The sequence below is a fragment of the Heteronotia binoei genome, chromosome 4, assembly GCF_032191835.1.
Source record: "Heteronotia binoei isolate CCM8104 ecotype False Entrance Well chromosome 4, APGP_CSIRO_Hbin_v1, whole genome shotgun sequence".
Classification (NCBI taxonomy): Eukaryota; Metazoa; Chordata; class Lepidosauria; order Squamata; family Gekkonidae; genus Heteronotia; species Heteronotia binoei.
Genome location: NC_083226.1, coordinates 151,499,345 through 151,519,977, shown reverse-complemented (window position 1 = coordinate 151,519,977; position 20,633 = coordinate 151,499,345). Strand labels below are relative to the sequence as shown.

The window sequence follows — 20,633 nt, the reverse complement described above, 5'->3', positions numbered from 1 at the left end:
GGATAGATTTGATTCAGAACAGCAGTAATGCTAGACCTTCTTCTGTAGACAGTCAAAATTTAATTGGTCCTTCAGTCTAAACCTGAATGTAAAGCACCATAAAAGGAAACTTCATTTCTAAAATGGGAAATGTGACTCAATTCTCTTTGATTAATACAAATTAAAAAATGATTGTTTAACAGCTCCTAATTCCACACTAACTTGTATTGTATCATTTAATTTAATTTGTGGCTTAGTTCCTGGAGTTAATAATACTGTCGTTTAATAACGGAATTTCATTTTCCATCAGAACAGGAAATCTCTTTATAAACAGAGAAGCAGGTTAAAAAGAAATCATACTATAACCAATAGTTTTAGACTCATTTAACGGTTTATAAGAAAGGAAGACATGAGAGGCCGTTAGGATATCTCTCTTTTCTTTTGGATGTCTGTCTGTCTCTCTATATTGTACATTCGAATTTAAGAGTTAGATTTGTCTACAGTTTTCCTTTTCATAGAAGACAGCTGGAGTCTTATCAGAAAATAGGTTAAACATTGTTTCCTGGTAGTAATCTCAGTTCACATCAATGTCTCCACTTTATTTGTAAGTCTGAATGGATCATAAGTTTGAAGCAAATCGTGGTTTATCTCCCTCTAGTTCAGTGTTTAAGACCGTGGAAGAATCCCTTGGTGGCATGGCTGTGGATGGCGTGGCCCCTCGTGTGGGCGGAATTGCTCCGGAAGACATCTGGCGGAACAGGGCGACCCTTGGTGGCACTGTGCCTTTGCTTCCAGCCTGGATGCCTGTGCTTTGGAGACTTGAGACCGGCTGTGGAAGGGAGGCTAAAGATTCTCCCACTGTTGGATGAGGTCTAGAAACCATAGCAGAAACCTCATGGGGTAAAGAAGGCTGTGAGGCAGAAAGAGGCCGCACCTCTCTCGTCAGACTAGCATTGTGAAGAGCTTGCGTGCTCTTATGGACATCGCTTTTCTGTGATGTGCTAGGTGTTTGCTGTGGCTGCTGCGACTGCTGTTGTTGTTGTGGTGGTGGCGTTTGCTGCTGCTGCTGCTGCTGAAGTAGTGACAGCTGTGAAGCTGTAGGTGTTGCATACTGAAAAGTTCGGCCAGCCAGAGGGCTTTGTACTGGAGGACTACAGACCGCTGAAGAGTAGGAGCAGGGTGAGAAAACGGCAGCTTGCTGGGGTGTCTGTGTGCTTGGCGTTGGAGAATTCAGGCTCCCATGAGAGAGGTTGGGAACAGAATACACAGGTGGGGACTGCGTCCTGATCTGCATCGATGAGGCTGTGCCTGGAGTATTCGAATTCAGTATTGACATCTGCTGCAAGTTCACTGGGACAACTGTCTGCACCATCTCTCGGTCGTGTTTTACTATCTGCTTCAAAATTTCACTCTCTTGGTTGTTGAAAACGCCGGTATTGAGATCTTTTTGGAATTTCTGCAGGAGAAGCGAATTTTTCTTTCCTTTGGGGGAGGGCATGAAGGGTGGGGGTGGTAAAACGGACACAACAGCATGCAAAGTTAGCGAATTCCCAACATGGTGGGAGACAAGCAAACAACATTTTGCATCAAGGCAATTTAAGGTCATGATGAAAACAATCAAAGACCATCATTAGCCACATTCAATCTGCATTCCCAAGTTCCCTGTCATGTTGGAGCATGGCCAAGAAATGTAACTGAGGATGGAACCAGGCAGATGGAAAGCTGAGGCTATGCAGAAAAGAGGTAAGCTCGATTCTTAATGGCCGCAATTATTGAGATCACCAGGGTTAAAGGACACTCCTATCATGTCTCCAAATGCTTCCCTTCACTTTCTTCTAGTCCACTCCTATGCTTATGATAACCCTATTATGGTGACTACAAACACTATCGCCATGTGGTATTGACCTCCTTGCCATGGGTCAGTCCCAGGGAAATATCTTTTTTGCATACAGAACACAAGAGATGAGCTTCACCTTTTAGCTTAACTTGCATTGCATCCCAAAGACTATCAGAGCAAACTCCACAACCTTCCTAGCCATTCTAACAGGGGCATCTTGCTAGTTATTAATAACAAACACCAAATGCATACAAAAGCTAGGCATTTTGCTTCCTCTGCCGTTTTGACTCTTAATGAGCCAATATTCTCTATCATCCAATAATATTGATTTAATGACAGTGGAGAGGAAGGGAAAGGCAGCAACAAGATCCTAAGTATCTTTCTCCTTGCCATGCTGTTCCAACTTCATAAAAGCTAAACATGTTATGTAAGTTATTAAGAATTACACTCATTTAGCACTTTTCCTAGAACGATTAAACTTTGGTAAGCCGTGACCAATAGATTGAGAAGGATCATCTTTCTTTCTGTCTTCTAACTCATATGAACTTGGTTGCGCAATAAAGGTCTCTGCAAGCAAACAGAAGACCTTATCTCTCTCTCACAGAACAAAGGATGCAATTCACAAACCCACTCGCCAAAAGTAATTCTACTGATTTCAACAACTTGAACATTCCCTGTGGAAATAAACTAACAAAACAGTCAGACCTAACGTTTGCTTCTTCATAGGAGTCTGTGGCAATCTCAAATCCTTGCAATAATCTGAAGTCTGGATATAACAGCATCTTTATTATTTAGTTAGGCTTACATAGCCAAAATGGCTATAGTGCTGAGGGAGGGTAATGCATGCTCTGTGAACCTGGGCAATCACTTGGGTAAGTTGGGGCTGGTGAAATGGAGAATTACCTTGCCCACTGTCTGAATTGGTTCACCACGTGGATTGAGCGATTCTCCCCAGGCCACTGGTTTCAGCCAAAGAAGGGTCTGTGATGACATCAAGAAAACTGGCCAATCTGTGCAATGATGTGTTCCACACTAACCATTTTTTTTAAAAAAAATGCAGCCTAGATGCAGCTGCCATATTGTGTGCGCTGGACCCAAGATACAAACCACAATGGTCGTATCGCACACCATTTGGGGAAGAAAAACAGCTTTGAGGCTTACTGGTCCTAATCCATGTAGCACTGATATTGCTGACAGCACCCATATATGTTTAAGAAACAATCCAAATTTTTACATTTGGACTCAGATCCTCAAGGGACACGTGAAAGCTTTTTGAAGCTCTTTGGATTAGTTAAACTTCCTTGTGGTTCAAGTTAATATATTTCTTATTCATAAATTGACATGGCTGTTTAATTTAATGGAACAGAGCGAGCTTTAAAAAGAAGCTTTTAAATAGCTTAAATATTTGATTTAGGAATACTAATCTTCAATGTTTGCTTTCTTGCAGAATTCTTTAGAATCTAAGCTGCTTTTCTATTGAAAGTTTCTGGCCCTCATGGTATGAAACAGGACTGGCCTTGATTGTAAAATGGTCCCTGGAGTATATGTGCTAGCCTGTCCTTCCCTTATGGCTTCATCACCTTTTGAATGCCACTCCCCTCACCACCTTGCAGAAAACTTCACAAACTCTTCAAACTCCCCCCCCCCCTCCCCGTTCAGCATGTTAAACTAGGAGTCAAAGCAAAAGTTTCTTTTTGCTTCTGCTGAAACATATGAAGTACTGGGGGGAGAGGTCATAACTTCAGTGATGCTCAATTCTTATTCTGTGTTCTGGAGTATGAATTTTGGGGGTTTCAACCATCACTTAAAATGTAAGGTCAGTATTTAGGGTTGCCAGCTGCCAGGTGGTGATGGACTATCCCCTGCTGCCATACCCAATTTCCCTCCACCAGTCAATGTAGTGGTGGGAGGAAAAAGGTGGGGAAAATGGGTATCTGACACCATGATGTCATTTCTGAGCAAAATCCCAGAAGCAATGTCACATGTTAGTGAAAGGCTCTAGGAATGCCCTGATCTCTACAGTGTTAACCCTAGGGCATTGTGGGGTAGATATAATGCCACTCTTGAGGTTTTTCCTAGAAATGACATCGCAACATTGGTGACACCATGTTCTAGAGCTCTGCCCCTGAAAAGTTCAACATTAAGTCTCATGAATTCCTCTCCCTCCTGCTTCCACCCACTTACCTGGTTCCTGCTGCTGCTCCAGCAATGGCAACGTGAAGGGAGAACAGTTGACCTCTCCTTTTCTTCCCCTACTCCACTCTGGGGCTGCAGTGATAATAGTGGCAGGGAAAGGAAGGAAGTCTCAGTCTCTTTCTCTCTTGACCTTCCTTTTCTTGCCCCTCTGAATGCAGCTATGGCAAGGAATCCTGGGGAAGGTAGTTTTCTCCCCCAGGCCACCAGGGAGGAAAAAAGGGGGAGGGAACAAAGAACAGATCTCCCTCTTCCTCATGTCAATGTGAGAAAAGCAGCAGCTACCACTGGAGCAGCAGTTGCCAGTGATAAAATGGTATGGTGGCTCACAAAGGGGACAGATCATTGTGAAAAACTTATGAACTCTTGGGCAAGGAGAGGGGAAGAATTATTGGTCTGCTAAGAGCAGCTACTTTCATTTCTTATGGCTTATTAACCATCTAGCTATGGCCAGAGTCTAGATGGCCTGATTTAAATAAATTTAAATTTTAGGATTAAAAAGAGAGTATTTTTAGAAAGTGTCTGACACTGCTGATTGTCATTGGCAACCCAAGCATGATGTATGATGGGAGAAGATTGCCCTTTACTAAAGCTAATGTAACCCTGGTTGGAATACCCACTATTGTGGGAACAATAGAAACATCTGTCATAAATGGAAACCACCTTGGTTGATTGCTGGCTCTGAATGTGGAAGTGGCTAGTAGTGAAAAATGTGGCACTTCTTGTTAGATTCATCAGTCTTAGATGACTTAGGTAGCAATCTCAGGGTCAAAGTGCCACAAATGAATCAGTCCATGATGATTTTTCAGAAAAAGCAGTTGGTTTTTTGATAGGGTGAGACAGGATTCCAGGTGTTTACTGTATCAGTGCTCAAGATTTTATACTGTATTATCTTCTAAAATATATAATTTGTGCTCCTAAGGTCTGCACTTAGCAATGTGAATATTTTTTCATTTTTTTTAAATTAGATTTTTATTAACAGATTTTCAGTTTACAATAAAGAACACTGTAATAGCAATGTGAATAGCAAATGAAAAGAAGTTGGTGTAGGGTTGCTAAGTTCCCCACAACTGCCCAAATTGCTAGGGCGTCTGGGAAAACCATAGCATTTTTTCCAGATGCTCCTAGAGTGGCCGGCGCATGATGTCGCCAGAGCGATTATGTCACTTCTGAGTGACATCATTGTGCCGGTGACAGAGGATCCCCTCGTGTGGGCCAGCAGGTTGGGAACCTCCAGGGTGGGAGAACCCCCATCCGGCCCAGGAACTTGGCAGCCCTAAGTTGATGGATGCTCCCCCTAATATGGATCTCTGACTAAAAGGGCAAAAAGACTCCTCCTTAGTTTGGCTTTGGAAGGGGCACGTTCATCAGAAGGAAATTAGAATTTATGTTGATATGATATAATTACTGAAACTTTTAACACTGAACTAAACTTTTGAGACAAATCAGATTACAAACTAGAAAACAAACAAAAAATATAATTAAACCATATCCACAGAAATTTAGTACATTCATTTATATTGTCAGGTATAAAACTTTTTATCCCATAACCCACAGGAGGCATAAGATCAGGGCCTTTTTGGTGGTAGTACTCACTAGTACTGAGTACCAGAATCTTTTTTTTTTTTTTTGGGGGGGGGTGTCTTCCAAGTCTTGAGGGGTGAATTGATGGAAATCAGTGCAACTTTTAAATATCAGTACAGGCACCTCTTTTTTAAATTGTGTTCAATTAAGAAGATAAAAACAACATACCTATCCTGTCCAGTCTGTCAATGGCTACTGTTTCAAATGCTCTTCTCATCATGGGGTATTCTTCCAGAACCTCATTAAAATTGTCCACAGAAAGAGAATACAATCGGCAGTAAGTGTCAGCTCGTACACTGGCAGTGCGGCGGCCTTTGGTCAGAAGACAGATTTCTACAGAATGGAATAAGAAAGAACACAGAGTTAAATATGAATACTGAAAAGCTAGCCAGGGCAGGAATTAACAATTTAAACCCAGTTATGCTAGTGGCTATCATTGCCCATCAGTAGTCTTGAATTCTACCACATGAAGCAAATGCCTGATTGTTTATTGGTGTGCAGTGCACCAACCTGGGTCATCAAAGTAATATGAAGATATATTTTTCAAAGCATACCAATATCTTCTCCAAGCTTCAATGTCTGTAGTAGCCTTTATGAAATAAACATTTTCTAGAGATTAAAAATGAAGAAATATGCATTAAATATATCAAGGTATTTTCATAGACAATGTCATATTACCTTATGTGTAAATTACCACACTTACCAACACTGAGAGAGAAATCTTCTGAATTAGCTTCATTACAAGTGTGAATTTATTGATACTGACAGCAATAAACTCTGATAGATATACCAGAGGGAATGAAGCTCATCAATAAAAACCAAGATACTAGGAGGTTAAATCATTAGTACATGGATCATAATAAATTAAATTGGGGTTAGCATCAAGTGTCCTCCTCGGAACTCCTGTAACTGAAACAGCGCCATGAGGAACCATTGACTTACATGCCCTATGCCATTGCTGGCAGGCAGCCTGATCCCTGGGGGCCAGTACTGTTCAATGTTGTATTTATGGCCAGCCTCTGCTTGTGTAAAAGGGGAAGAAATCTTCCAAGAGTGGAGGAAAAATGCAAGTCACACAGAAACCCTTTCAATTCCTTAAGAACCACTTAAAAGCTTGGTCCGCTAAAAGAAAGTAAAATGGCGAGCAAATTATTGTTGATGCAATACAAGTAATTTACTAGCTAAAAGGAGAATGCTACTTTCCTCAGATTGTACTTGCTGGTACAGTGGTGGAACACAATGCTATGCTGGTAGGGGGAAATATATCAGTATAATGTCAGTGGGATTCTATCAAGGCAAAGGGGAAACTGAGCAGAACTGGAAGCAGGCCTCAATTTGGGCAAGAACTCACAGGAGTGAAGCTCTGGAACCTTTACATTTTTATGGTGCTCTTTCTTTCTTTCTTTCTTCTCCCCACAACAAACTTGCTTCTGGGCACCCCGTGAGAATTTTGCTGAACTCAACGATTTGACAAACTTTCTAGCATTTCTCCCCACAAAAAAAATGGGAAAATAACCAAAAACATATAAAGCAGACACATGGAAATATTCATCATGCTATTGTGGCCACATAAGAGAAAGTAATTTTAAAAACACGATGGGAGGAGGAAGGTTTTATTACAGCAATTATAATTCAAGAATCATTTTAAGGTAGATGTGGAGCTGATATAATTTAGTACCCCTTCTGGTGATGTCAGGTATGTATGGCATATGTGAATGAGTTATGCAAATAAGTTGTGCTAATGAGCTCCAGCACCTCTTTTTCTACAAAATGACCCCTGATTGAAAGTATGATGGGAAAGTCCTGAATTATAGTAGGGATCTCTCTCTCTCTCTCCCCCTCCCTCCCCCCATTTACCTACCTATTATAGGATATGAATAAATGGAATACGTTTGAGACCCCCAACCCCAATAATTTTGCATGAATGAAGACCTGTTGTTAAAAAGGGCTAGGCTACCCTAGCCTGTGGATGTCCCTGTGAGAGAACCTGAGATGTGAAATGTTTATGGTTATCTGTATATTTTAAAAAGAGTCAAGACAGGTGGCAAGTGTGATGTCCTCCTGATCCATATGTGACCTGAGAGGCACTCTAAGTGGAGAAGGGGTGTCACACTGTGTATTTCTTGAAGGTTAAGGGGAGGAAGGGAAGAAGGCAGGAAAAATGTAACAGATGAAAGAAAGAAGAGTAAGCTAGGTGGGCCACAATTTGTGCTAAATGCATGGGTGTGAGATTAACAAGATTCGCTGATACAGTAGACAGTGGCAATCATGCCAACTAAGGATAGGCTTGGTTGGCCCAGAGGTCAGGCTATTATTCTAGCTGCTAATAATTGCTTTGTCTCAGATGTGTGATTAGGTCTTCTCCCTGGAGTCTGCAGCCAGGGATTGAACCTGAGACATCTTGTGCTAGTCTGTGCTGTTCCACTTAATTTCAGGTGCACAACAGATCCCTTTTGACTGGGCTGAGTGCTGCCATGCTGGTTAGGAGTGAGCAGAAGATAATGCTCTCCATGGACTTGACTGCTTTCATTTGTGCAGAAATATAGCTGTGCAATAAGAGTACTGGTCTTTAGAATGGAAAATGCAAACTCTGGTCTGGTAACTGCTCTCCTTTTCAATCTCATTACTGGGGACAAGAATCCAAAAGATAGCTCTGTCTTTAGCAGAACATTCACATTTCCCCTTATTTTACTGAGCTACTGGCCAACTTATCAGCGGTTTTCATTTTTCCCTATGCATTGACTGCAAGACCCAATCCTCATCAAAGTGTCAGCAGTACCAGTGTATCCTGTGATGTATTGTGATGTTTGCATGGAAGCACTATTGCAACAGTAGGACATAAACCTTTTTTCCTGTAAAGCATCTGCATCCTCTATGGAGGCCTCCTACCTGCAGCTCCATGGAGCTACATGAAGGGAAGCACCAGTGGTATCCACTGCATGATGCTTTTGGAGGATATGTTTGTACTCAGTCAGATGACATGAGGATGTCAGATGCAGCAGAATGCTAATCAGTACCTTCTGTGCATACACAGCTAACACAGGAACACTGAATCATTATTTCCAGGGATGCTGTAGGAGCATCTGTTGATATTACTATGGTAGCATTTGTTTCTGTAGCAATTTGGGTATGGAGGACTCTGCTGCTGGCTGAGCACATAATTGTAAATAAATCACATTAGCATTGCTTCGACAGGTGATTATCTTTTTTTATTGGCGTGTATTCAATTACATCCTTGAAGTTTTGTCTATTTTTCTTCATATCCTAGACACCAGAAAGTAGTTTTCAAAAGCACTCAAAGTCTGATTATTAAGGGTCAAATCATGCGAGACATTAGGCATCTGTGACTGGATCCCAAGATTTGTATCTTAGGTTCTGAAAGCAGCTGATGCTGGGTGGGTGGAATCATATACATTAGGGCAGGGGTGTCGAACTCATTTGTTATGAGGGCCAGATATAACATAAATGAGTCCTTGTCAGACCAGGCCATGTGTGTCATAAAATGTAATGCCAGGTAGTGGAGATATAAACTTTATAAAGGGCATAGACAAACACAATTAAACATTTTAAAACTTAAAATAAAACATGCTTAAAACATTAGCACGCTTGCAATATTTTGTTTAACAGTCTCTGATAATTTGCATCAAAAACTGGATACAATGTCTATGCTATACCAATCTTGAATATGCTGTTCAGGTGTGCATCTATAAGTTGCAAACCTACTTTTGATTTATTGACATTCATTACAGAAATCTCATGGTCAATGCTTTGAGCCTTAAGACCCAGAGGAAAACATGAAATGTCTGGGCATTGTGAGCTTTTGTATATAAATTACTTCATGTCCTGGTCAAGAACGTATGAAAGCACCATGACACAGACTGAGGGCTATGAGTTTGTCTTCAAAACTATAGTCTTCCCCAGAAAAATAACTACAACTCCTATGCGGCAATGTAAGAACCAACAGCCATGTATAGTGGTCAGTATCAGCCTACTATCTTGGAAATCTAAGTTCAAAATCCCCGATCAATAAAAAGAAACAAAGAAAAATGTGATAAAAAAATGAAAGGAAATTTTCTGGGTAAACTTGGTCTGGACACACACTCTCAGACTAATCCTGACTTGTTATTCCTCTTCTAAATAGTTCACATGCTTTTCTGCTAAGGAAGACTCGATCATGAGGCATGAATACAGAGATAGAGGTAAACCCAGTTGCACCCAGGAGACCCCTGGCATAACGAACCAATAAATCTCTCCCTCTCTCTCTGTAGCAAGGCAAAAAGCTCATACCTTGAATAAAATGCTGTTGGTCTTAAAAATGCATTCCTTGTATCTCTCCCATTTAATTGATGGAGGGAACTGGGTAAAAGAAACTCTGGCTCTTTCCCTCCCTCCCTAGGGTATGAGGAGGGGGAGGAGACTCAGCCAACAGAAAGAAGGGAGGCTTGGCAATTCAGGTTCTCTTAATCACACAGCAGAGCTACAGAGCCAAGCTCTTCCACTGTCTGAGGCTCCTCCTTCCTCTGAGAAGAGGGAAAGAGTAAGAGGCTGCTTGTCTTGGCTGCCTCATCACAGGGTAAAAATGGCGACCAAAAGAAGTAGGTGAAGAAGTTGGAAGCAGATGATGGCCAGCTGCTGGTGAGTCTGTTAGGAGTCCTGTGGGGGCTGGATTAGGTCTGAGGTATGGATGTTTGACATCTCCGCATTAGGGTCTTGGTATTGAGGAAGGGGATTTTAACTCCCCTCATGTTATTTCTCCAGTTGGGAATGCTTCCTGATGCCAGACTCCTGGAATTGTTATTGATTGTTTTATTAAATCATTAAAGCCTCTCAGTTCTAGATTCCAGTTGAGGAAACAGCAAAAGTTAACCCCCCCTTTAGACAACATGATTCACATCAGTTCCGCCATAATTACTCCAAAAATGCACATCTGTAGATCCAGTTACGGATCCACAGCATCATGTGTGACTTGGTCCTACCACTTTGGGTATCTGCATGCTATAGAGCTAGACCACATGACAAGTTTAGGGAAGCTCCCATAGGTGCAAGAGACCTGTGTAATCCCAGAGGGAAACTTCCAATTTTGTTGAGCTACAGTTTAGGCAGATATTCTGCAGGTCCCTTCTGAGCTCATGTGTTGGTAACTAAGCTTTCTTATCTCCAGTGTTGCCTATAGTCAAATAGGCAGGAGGAAGGGCCTATTGAGAAAATATACTCTATCTAACCATTAACTCAGTCAGGTGGAGCAGAAGATTGCTTGAGTCCATGTGGGATAGGTAGAAACGCACTGAGTTGGATCTAACCAGCTTTTCCAATGGTGGAAAAGGGAGGCAGGGCATAGAAAAAAGTCATGCGGGATGAAGGCTGCAAAAGGGATGGGGATTTGGGAGGGCCTGAGTAATATAATACAGCTGGATCCAACCCACTGTTTTCTAGAGCTGTGGGGAGTCATTATACTCCTCAGTTTGACTTCTAATGAATATGAATGGGGGGAGGGGAACCAATTCTTTTGATTTTGTGTGATTTGTTTACCCTGCTGCACAAAAAGTTCTCCCTCATCAAATGCTGACACAAAAAATGAAACACAGGCCTGCTTTTGGGCAGGAGCTCTGCTCCAGAACCTATGAATTTTATTGTAAAAACATAAGAGAAGCCATGTTGGATCAGGCCAATGGCCCATCCAGTCCAACACTCTGTGTCACACTAGGGTTGCCAACCCCCGGTGACGGCAGGGGATCCCCCAGTTTGGAGACCCTCCCCCCGCTTCAGGGTCGTCAGAAAGCAGGGGGATGGGAGGGAAATGTCTGCTGGGAACTCTATTATTCCATATGGAGATTTATTCCCATAGAAAATCATGGAGAATTGATCCGCGGGTATCTGGGGCTCTGGGGGGGCTGTTTTTTGGGTTAGAGGCACCAAATTTTCAGTATAGCATCTACTGCCTCTCCCCAAAATACCCCCCAAGTTTCAAAAAGATTGGACCAGGGGGTCCTATTCTATGAGCCCCAAAAGAAGGTGCCCCTATCCTTCATTATTTCCTGTGGAAGGAAGGAATTGAAAAGGTGTGCCGTCCCTTTAAATGTGATGGCCAGAACTCCCTTTGGAGTTCAATTATGCTTGTCACAGCCTTGATCTTGGCTCCACCCCTAATGTCTCCTGGCTCCACCCCCAAAGTCCCCAGATATTTCTTGAATTGGACTTGGCAACCCTATGTCACACAGTGGCCAAAAAAATTATATATATATATATATATATATACACACATACACACACACACACACTGTGGTTAATAGCCACTGATGGTCCTCTGCTCCATATTTTTATCTAACCCCTTCTTGAAGCTGGCTATGCTTGTAGCCGCCACCACCTCCTGTGGCAGTGAATTCCACATGTTAATCACCCTTTGGGTGAAGAAGTACTTCCTTTTATCCGTTTTAACCTGACTGCTCAGCAATTGCATCGAATGCCCACAAGTTCTTGTATTGTGAGAAAGGGAGAAAAGGACTTCTTTCTCTACTTTTTCCATCCCATGCATTATCTATCATGTCACCCCGCAGTTGACGTTTCTCCAAGCTACAGAGCCCCAAGCGTTTTAACCTTTCTTCATAGGGAAAGTGTTCCAACCCTTTAATCATTCCAGTTGCCCTTTTCTGGACTTTTTCCAATGCTATAATATCCTTTTTGAGGTGTGGTGAGGACAAAAGGAGATTGAGGAAGAATCGCACTGCTACAGGACCAACCCTAAATCAGACTTTTCCCTGCAGCCGCTGTGGCCGGACCTGCCTGTCCCACATTGGTCTTGTCAGCCACCAGCGAGCCTGCAGCAAACGTGGACTATTGCACCCTTCTTAAATCTTCGTTCGCGAAGCCAAGCCGAGAGAGAGAGGTGTGGTGACCAGAATTGCACACAGTATTTCAAATGAGACCGCACCATTGATTTATACAGGAGCATTATGATACTAGCAGATTTGTTTTCAATTCCCTTCCTAATAATTCCCAGCATTGTGTACTTTCTTTCTTACCCCGCCCCCTCCAAATACTTGCTTCTGGGCTTCATTGTTCAACCCCCACCCCCCATGAGAATTTTGCTCAACTCTAAGATTTGATAAACTTTCTAATATTTCCCCCCCACAAAAAATGGTAAAATAACCAAAACATATAAAGCAGACAGATGGAAATCTTCACCATGCCACTGTGGCCACATAGAAGAAAGTAATTTTAAAAGTATGACAATTATAATTCAGGAAGCATTTTAAGGTAGGCATAGAGCTGATATAACTTAGTACACCTTCTGGTGATGTCAGGGGTGTGTGGCATATGCAAATGAGTCCTGTAAATGAGCTCCAGCACCTCTTTTTCTACATAAACTAGACTTCACCCTAATTTAAACTATTCACATCATTCCCTTCTGCAGGTTTCTTTGAATTGCTTGGCCTTTTGGAACAATTGTCCCCACAAGAAGTTTTTAAAAAGAGGCCAGCAGTTGACTATGCTAATCACAGGGAAATCCAAAGGCACCAAGATACAGGCATTTATATCTGCAGGCCAAACATTGCATAATGACAATTAAGGCATTAATTGAATGGGAAAGTCAAACAGATGGCACCTTGTATCTCCAGAGCAACCCAGTTACAATGAAGACCCAGCCTTGGAAAACAGAATCAACATATGTGGTCATTAATCTACATATACAACAAGCTTTGGGGTACATAGCTACGTAGCATTCAATGCATTTATGAACACTGCAAAATATTTTTCTAGAGTCCTAAGCAGTGTTCCCTCTAAGCTGAGTTAGTGTGAGCTAGCTCACAAATTTTTAGCCTCTGGCTCACACATTTTTGTCTTAGCTCAGGAAGGATGACCCCGGAGCATACTAATTTATGCAGTAGCTCACAACTTTAATGCCAGTAGCTCACAAAGTAGAATTTTTGCTCACAAGACTCTGCAGCTTAGAGGGAACACTGGTTCTAAGTGTTACGTTTGTTCTTCTTTCTTAACATTAAACTGCTGCTGGGAGTGGAGGGTGGGGAGATTGTCAAAAAGACTCCAGGAAAAGATTGATTTTAGTAAGATTTAAGCATTCCAAAACTTCACACAGGATAGTAATCAAAGTGTACTGCAGTTGACATTGAGCAGGGTAAGAAGAGCCGGCGCGTCCATTAGGTAGCATGAGGCAACTGCCTGGAGCATGGCTCTGGGGTGAGGGTGCCAGTTTCAACGCTCAGTGGCTGCTGTGGGGCTTCCAGCCTTAGCAGGCACACACACCACTTCATACCTTGCACCTGTGCTCCCATGCATCATAAGAGGAACCCTGCTGGATCATACCAGTAGTCCATTCAGTCCAGTATCCCATTTTCCCAAGCAGCCAACCTGTTGCCCCACAGGGCCAACCAACAGGGTATAGAAGCCAAGATCCTTTCCTGATGTTACCTTCTAGCAGTGGGTTTTAGATGTTTACTGTTTCTGACAATCTCACACTCTTCCCTCCCTCATGCACAGGATTTTCACTTTGTTTCTTCCTTCCTGCTTGCTGAGAAGCCCCTATATTTATTTTCTTCTTGCTTATCTATGACTGTACCACCCATACATATTTTGATGCTGCCTGAGCCCAGGGAACTAAAGAAAAAGACAAAATCATCTCTTATATTCATTTTCTGAAATGGCACACTATAGGCTTTTAAAAGTCCAAAATAAACAAAATGTTTTATTTAACTTAGAGGAGAAAAGGTCAGGTGGAATCAGGCGTAGGATGCACGAAGTGAATCGATAATAAAAAACTGAGGTAACTTTAATCACATTAAATCCAATTAATATGTTGCCAACAAGAAAGTGTTTTTGATTTTCAACAAGATATTTGAAATTCTGAGGAGAGAGGCTTTTTTTTTCAGTTTTTGCTTTAACAATCAAGCATAGGTTTCTTAGTTTCACTGACACTTCATGTTTAGCAGGCAGGCATGTACAACCAAGTTCCCAAAATCCTTCTATATATACAGACCAATGGATCACTCCTTTCTTTAGAGTTATCTGTCTTTTCAGTGGCAGAGATTACTCCTCTTCACTAGAAGCTCTGTCCTTTTTTTGGCTTGAAAGGGGATCTTCTGTGAACCTCTCACTCCTCTTTGCCTCCTTCCCAGTCCTCAGTCAGTGCTAAACTGTCTCTTCCTCAACTGTCAGTTCCCAACTGTCATTTCTTAACTGATGCTCTCCACAGAATTCTGTTTGAACAGCCAGTCACTCAAAAGTTATCAGACTTTGTGAAGCATTAACCCTTGATAGGCTGTCACAGCCTATCTTTCAAAAATTTATCTAGACCCCCTTTAAAGCCATCTGTAATTGTAACAAACACTATGTACATTGGCAGTGAACTTCACAAATTAATTATTTGTTGAGTAAAGAAGTATTTCTTCTGTGGGCAAGGGTCTGCTTTTTGTGTCTGCTACTCTGCAGATGCGAAGTATGATGTATGAATACATAAATATTAATACATTGCTTAAGATCTAAGATAAGAACTGGATTTATATACAGTCCTTCAGTTAGAGTCTCACGCAGCTTACACTATCCTTCCCTTCATCCCCTCACTACAGACACCCTGAGGCAGGTGAGGCTGAGAGAGCTCTAAGAGAACTGTGACTGACCCATGCTGGCTGCATGCGGAGGAGTGGGAAATCAAATCCAGTTCTCCAGATCATAGTCCACTGCTTTTAACCACTATACCAGACCGGTTAGGAATCAGATGGAGATGACCAAACATCAGCTCCATAAAACTGCATCTGCATTGTCACAATATTGTAGGCAGGCATGTCAGTGTTAGATTTAGGGTAGATTTAAATTTAAGGCTTTACATAAGCATTACATCAATCTCTCAAGCCAACCTTGATCCCAGCAGTCTTTTCAGTGGAAAATCATTCCTCTATTTTTTCTTCAGAGGAAATCGCTTCAAGACTGGTGTCATGTAGAGAACTGTTATTTAACTGAAGTCGCTCTTTGAAATCTTTGGAAAGGAAGTTCATGAAGCTCTCTGGAATAAGAGCAAGCCCCTTTTCTCTCCCGTTTCTACAACCCTTTTAGGAAATCAGCCACGCCAAGAATTATTGTAATGTCTGGCTGACATTGTCACACTGATCCAATTACTGCTGCGTAATTTCCCATATAAAATTATGCTTCTCAGTGTAATTACCTAACTTGCAACATCACGTCAATATTAGATTAAAATCTGAAAATAAATGAGCAACATAACCAGGATGCAGTTGCCTTCTGGCGATAATATGGGTGCAAGACTGAAAGGTGAATGAAAAGTCTAGTGATGATTAGGCCACACACAGCATAGACAGCATCTCATGCTCATTTTAAAATGACAAAAGTGGAAGGCAGATTCATGATATCTTAAAATGCAGATGGCCTGGTGATTCAACTTTGGTTCAGGTCTAATAAAAGGGCAATAATGAATCTTTATCACTATGTTTCATGTTCCCAATGTCTCTGAACAGGAGAGTAGGGTTGCCAGGTCGTCCCCCCCCCCCCCCGGCCACTGGTGGGCAGTGGAAGGGTAAGATTGCCAGATCCAGGTTGGGAAACTCCTGGAGATTCAATGCCATAGAGCAGGGGTGTCAAACATGCGGCCCGAATCAGGCCCCTGGAGGGTTCCTATCAGCCCCCCAAGCTACTGGCTGTCATCTGCTTTCTTCTCCCTCTCTCTTGCTTCCTGCTGCATAATAGCTTACTTTGCAAGGCTTGCTAAATCGCACAGGAGCTACAGAGCAAAGCCTCTGTTTTCTCCATTGGCTGAGGCTCCTCCCTTGGGGAAGAGGAGGGGGGAGGGAGAGCTTGCTTTGCCAGGCTCTCTCAATCACACAGCAAAGCTACTGAGCCAAGCCTCTCTTCCATTGGCTGAAGCTCTTCCTGGTCCCCTGGGGAAGGAAGGAAAGAGCCAGAGCTTCCTTTGCCTAGTTTCCTGGATCCCATGGGAGGGATACAAAGAAAGCACCTTTAAGACCAATGAATGCTAATGTTTTAAACATGTTTTATTTGATTTTTTTTAAAAAAACATTTAATTGTGTTTGTCTGTGTCCTTTATAAAGTTTATATCTCTGCTACCTAATCTTAATAGATACACATATGTCCCAGCCCAACATGGCCCAGCCCGACAAGGTCAGATCCTGCCCTAAGGTTGCCAAGTCCAATTCCAGAAATATCTGGGGACTTTGGGGATGGAGCCAGGAGACATTGGGGGCAGAGCCAAGAGCAAGGGTGTGACAAGCATCATTGAACTCCAAGGGTGTTCTGGCCATCACATTGAAAGGGACAGCACACCTTTTTAGATGCCTTCCTTCCATAGGAAATAATGAAGGATAGGGGCATCTTCTTTGGGGGCTCATAGAATTGGACTCCCTGGTCCAATAGTTTTGAAACTTGGGGGGTATTTTGAAAAGAGGCACTAGATGCTATATTGAAAATCTGGTGCCTCTACCTCAAAACACAGCCCCCCCCTAGAGCCCCTGATATCCGCTGATCAATTCCCCATTATTCCCTAAAACTGCCGGAGATCTAGAGCTGTGGGGGCTGGGGCTTCCCCCACCGGCTAGCTGGCTGGGGGGCAGGGGGAAACTTGTAAAACCAGGTGATCCCCCGCTGGGACCTGGGGATTGGGAAGCCTATCCTGCCCTCATAACAAATGAATTCGACACTCCTGCTAGAGTCTACCCTCCAAAGCATTCATTTTCTCTGATCTCTGTTGTCTTGAGATGAGCTGTAGTGTCAGTGGATCCTCGGGTACCAACTGGAGGCTGGCATCCTTTGGGAAGCAGTCCCTAAAAGCAAATCCAGAACATGTTTATACTATTGCAATTTTGCCCTTTCACCAGCTGAAACATGCCCTACTAGGGCAACAGGCAAGTTTTGTTCCCTTTCAAATCCGCTTCCTGCCAGGCAGGCCTCAAATGGAAACTTGTTTCTTCTCAGTCCCAAATAAAAACAATCTTTTCCTTATGTCAAAGGCCAGAAGTGTTTCAGCCCTTGCCCAGGAAGACAGGTATGCTATCTCTAACTCTCCTTGATTTCCCATTAATTAGCGCCCATTGTTAGTGGACAAGCCAATGCCAAATTGTGAAGGGAGACTCTGAAAACAGGACAGCACATCCCAGAACATTCTCTGAACATCTTGTGCTCCAAATCTGTCAATGATCATGTTTCCTAAGAAAAGGGACAGTTCAAAACAAAAAAAAAAGTACTGGCTTGCTGATTTTTTGAAAAATAACCACTTTCATAAAGATCGCTCTGCAGCATTTAGATAAAATATAACTGAAGTTCTGCATGGATTGGCCAAGCTCTTGCACATTTGTGTGTGAAATTCCGTTCTTATAGCCCTGCCTTGGCCAAGCCATGCCCAGCCTTTTCATCATCTGCTACAGAATTGCAGATTAAAAACTATAATGAATTATACCCTTCCAGCAGAGGAAAGCTGACTTCGGCTTAAATTTCTCAGTGAGAAGTGGGTGTTTCATCATGTACTAGGCATATTATGTTGCTGTCTAAATGGGCAAGCTGTTATCTAGGCCATATGGTAGCTTTCATCAAACGGAGGAAGAAAAGGACTCCGTGAGTTTTACCGTTAGACAAGTTTTGCTTACTTGTTGGCTTAAATATGCACTCCTGGGAAAGAAGCTTATTGCTGCTTCTTTTTCTTTTTAAAAAAGCCCAACTAAAAATTATTACATTTTATTATTGAATCTTATCAATCATTTTTTCTTGCCGATCATTTCATCAGAGAGGATTTAAAAAGAACAAGGACAAAACTTCAAGCATACAGATTTTCCCCACCAGGCTAAATAAATGGATGAAGGAATTGGTCGCTGCATTAACATGTTAGAGACCAATCTGGACTTTGACATCTTGTTTCTGCAAGGTTCATGAATTCAGTTTAGGTTTGCCAGCTCCATCCTGGAACATTCCTGGAGATCTGGAGGGAGTGACTGGGGAGAGGAAGGAGGTCATAAGAACATAAGAGAATCCATGTTGGATCAGGCCAATGGCCCATCCAGTCCAACACTCTGCCACTGAGTCCACCCTCTAAAGCTACTGTTTCCTCCAGGGGAACTGATCTTTGTGGTCTGGAGGACAGTAATTCCAGTGAACTGCTGGTCACCCTTTGAGATCCTTGAGTTCCTATTGATAGTCTCAACTGAGAGCATCCTCCTGAATTTAAAGCTGCTTAGTATTACTGAGCCACGGCATACTGAGTAGCATTCTCAGTGAAATGAAGGCTGCTGGGGAAGGGAGATGAAAATATTTATACTGTTTTGCTTAGTTGGCTTCCACCATATCTAGGAAACATGTAAGAAAGCACAGCTGCAATCCACAGAACATTTCTGGGATGATGAAAACAAAACTGAGTTCTTGGCAAGTCTCTTGGCTTAAATAGTTTGTGGATTGAAGTGTTATTTCACATCTTACTTCTGCAAAGCATGAAAACAAATAATCCACATGCTCTCCATTTGCTCCAAAGGCCCAAATGAGATACTATTGCTTGATTTGTTAAATGTTTCCTAATTGAAGGCAGGCACGTTGGATGGAACATATTGTTGGAGCAGACACATCTGTAGTCAACTTAATAGAAAAAGAAGTCTTGGCACCTATTATGTATGCATATGGAAAAGATACCATTTATACATTTTCAAAGATTCAAACAAGTGCTGAGATTCTCTTTTTGTAATTTAGTTTTGAGGATGCCAGTTAATAATCTCATGTATATAGTTGCCAATTTCAGCTTGGGAAATTCCTGGAGATGTAGAGGTGATGCCTGGATAGGGTAGAGTTTGGGGAGGGGAGAGCATTAAGCAAAGATGTGATGCCATATAATCCATCCTCAGGAGCTGCCATTTTCTCTTGGGGAACTGATTTCTGTTGTTTGGACATCTGTTGTAATTGCAGGAGAACTCCCACCCTGTTTATATTTTATTTATCATACATTGATTTGATTTCCCAATAGCAATATGGGTTGTCTTTTAAAATAATGTCTAATTTGTTCTTAAACCTGCTTAAAATTTGTCTATTTTGCAAAAAAACCCCAAACCTTTAGTGAATGTATACAACAAGCATAAATGAATACAGATGTAATATTATCTTAAACAATGCATACGACAGTATGGCTGAACTGCCACCTCCATCTCAGAACAGATCAGTAAGATGGTAACATGCAGAATGCTAAGCAGTATGAAAATGGCAGAGCTCCATCTTCTGGCTGGAGTGCTACGTGCCCAATTATTGAAGCAAATCAGAATATTCAAAGCACACAGTCCCAAAAGTATATAAATATATATACACAATCCTTCATCAGGGATATTTTGCTTAGCCAATTTAGGCACCAAAGAAATACTAAAGTGAGCATCACAGCTTAAAAAAGAAGTTTGCTCCTTGACCTAACTGTTCCAATATAAATGAAGACTGCCCTTTCAAATGTACCATGGATGGCTATTATGATAGAATAGGCTGCTTTTCTGTGGGCGATCAGTTAGGGGATTACTGACAGGAATACAAAATTAGTTGAAGGTTCTCAGTTGGCTTTTTATGCTTTCCTCCTTCAGCTCATTAATTTATGCCACCCTGAGCAAAGGGGGTAGTAATATTTCTATATAAAGCTTCAAGCAAGGGAGGGGGGGGGGTTGCAACAAATTTTAACTGGAGCTTCTTCTAATGGGGTTTTAATGAGGTTGATTTAATCCTAACATATAAACTGCTGAAAGCATATCCCATGCACTATCCTTATCATTATCCCAATAATTTACACACAATATCAATTTCTTATTAATATTGGGATGAGCTTGTTTAATATAGTTCATTATTGTTGTCATATTACAGCCAAGGCTGAGTAAAGAAAGAGGTTTGCTCCAGGCCAGGGATATGAATCTCCAGGCAACAAAGATTTATCAGGAGAAAATGGCCACTTTTGAAGGGGGACTCTATGGCATTATAAGTCCACTGAGGTACCGCCCCTCCCCAAACCCTGCCCTTCTCAGGCTCCACCTCAAATCTCCTGGTGTTTTCCAGC

The 20,633-nt window shown here is 42.0% G+C and overlaps 1 protein-coding gene across 2 annotated transcripts in view; it reads right to left on the bottom strand.

Annotated features, from left to right (window-relative positions):
• Positions 1 to 252: 252 nt before the first annotated feature.
• HCN1 (hyperpolarization activated cyclic nucleotide gated potassium channel 1) overlaps positions 253 to 20,633 on the bottom strand; it is a 280,618-nt gene continuing 260,237 nt past the window's right edge. Inside the window, exons 7-9 of one of the 2 annotated variants that reach the window (XM_060236019.1) lie at positions 5,762 to 5,926; positions 2,720 to 2,797; positions 1,253 to 1,461 (exon numbers count right to left, since the gene is read on the bottom strand). In XM_060236019.1, coding sequence (XP_060092002.1) covers positions 2,742 to 2,797; positions 5,762 to 5,926 — 221 coding nt within the window. In that variant the 3' untranslated portion in view covers positions 1,253 to 1,461; positions 2,720 to 2,741. Of the gene's footprint in view, positions 1,462 to 2,719; positions 2,798 to 5,761; positions 5,927 to 20,633 lie in introns of both variants that reach the window. The other variant, XM_060236018.1, reaches the window with a different exon arrangement.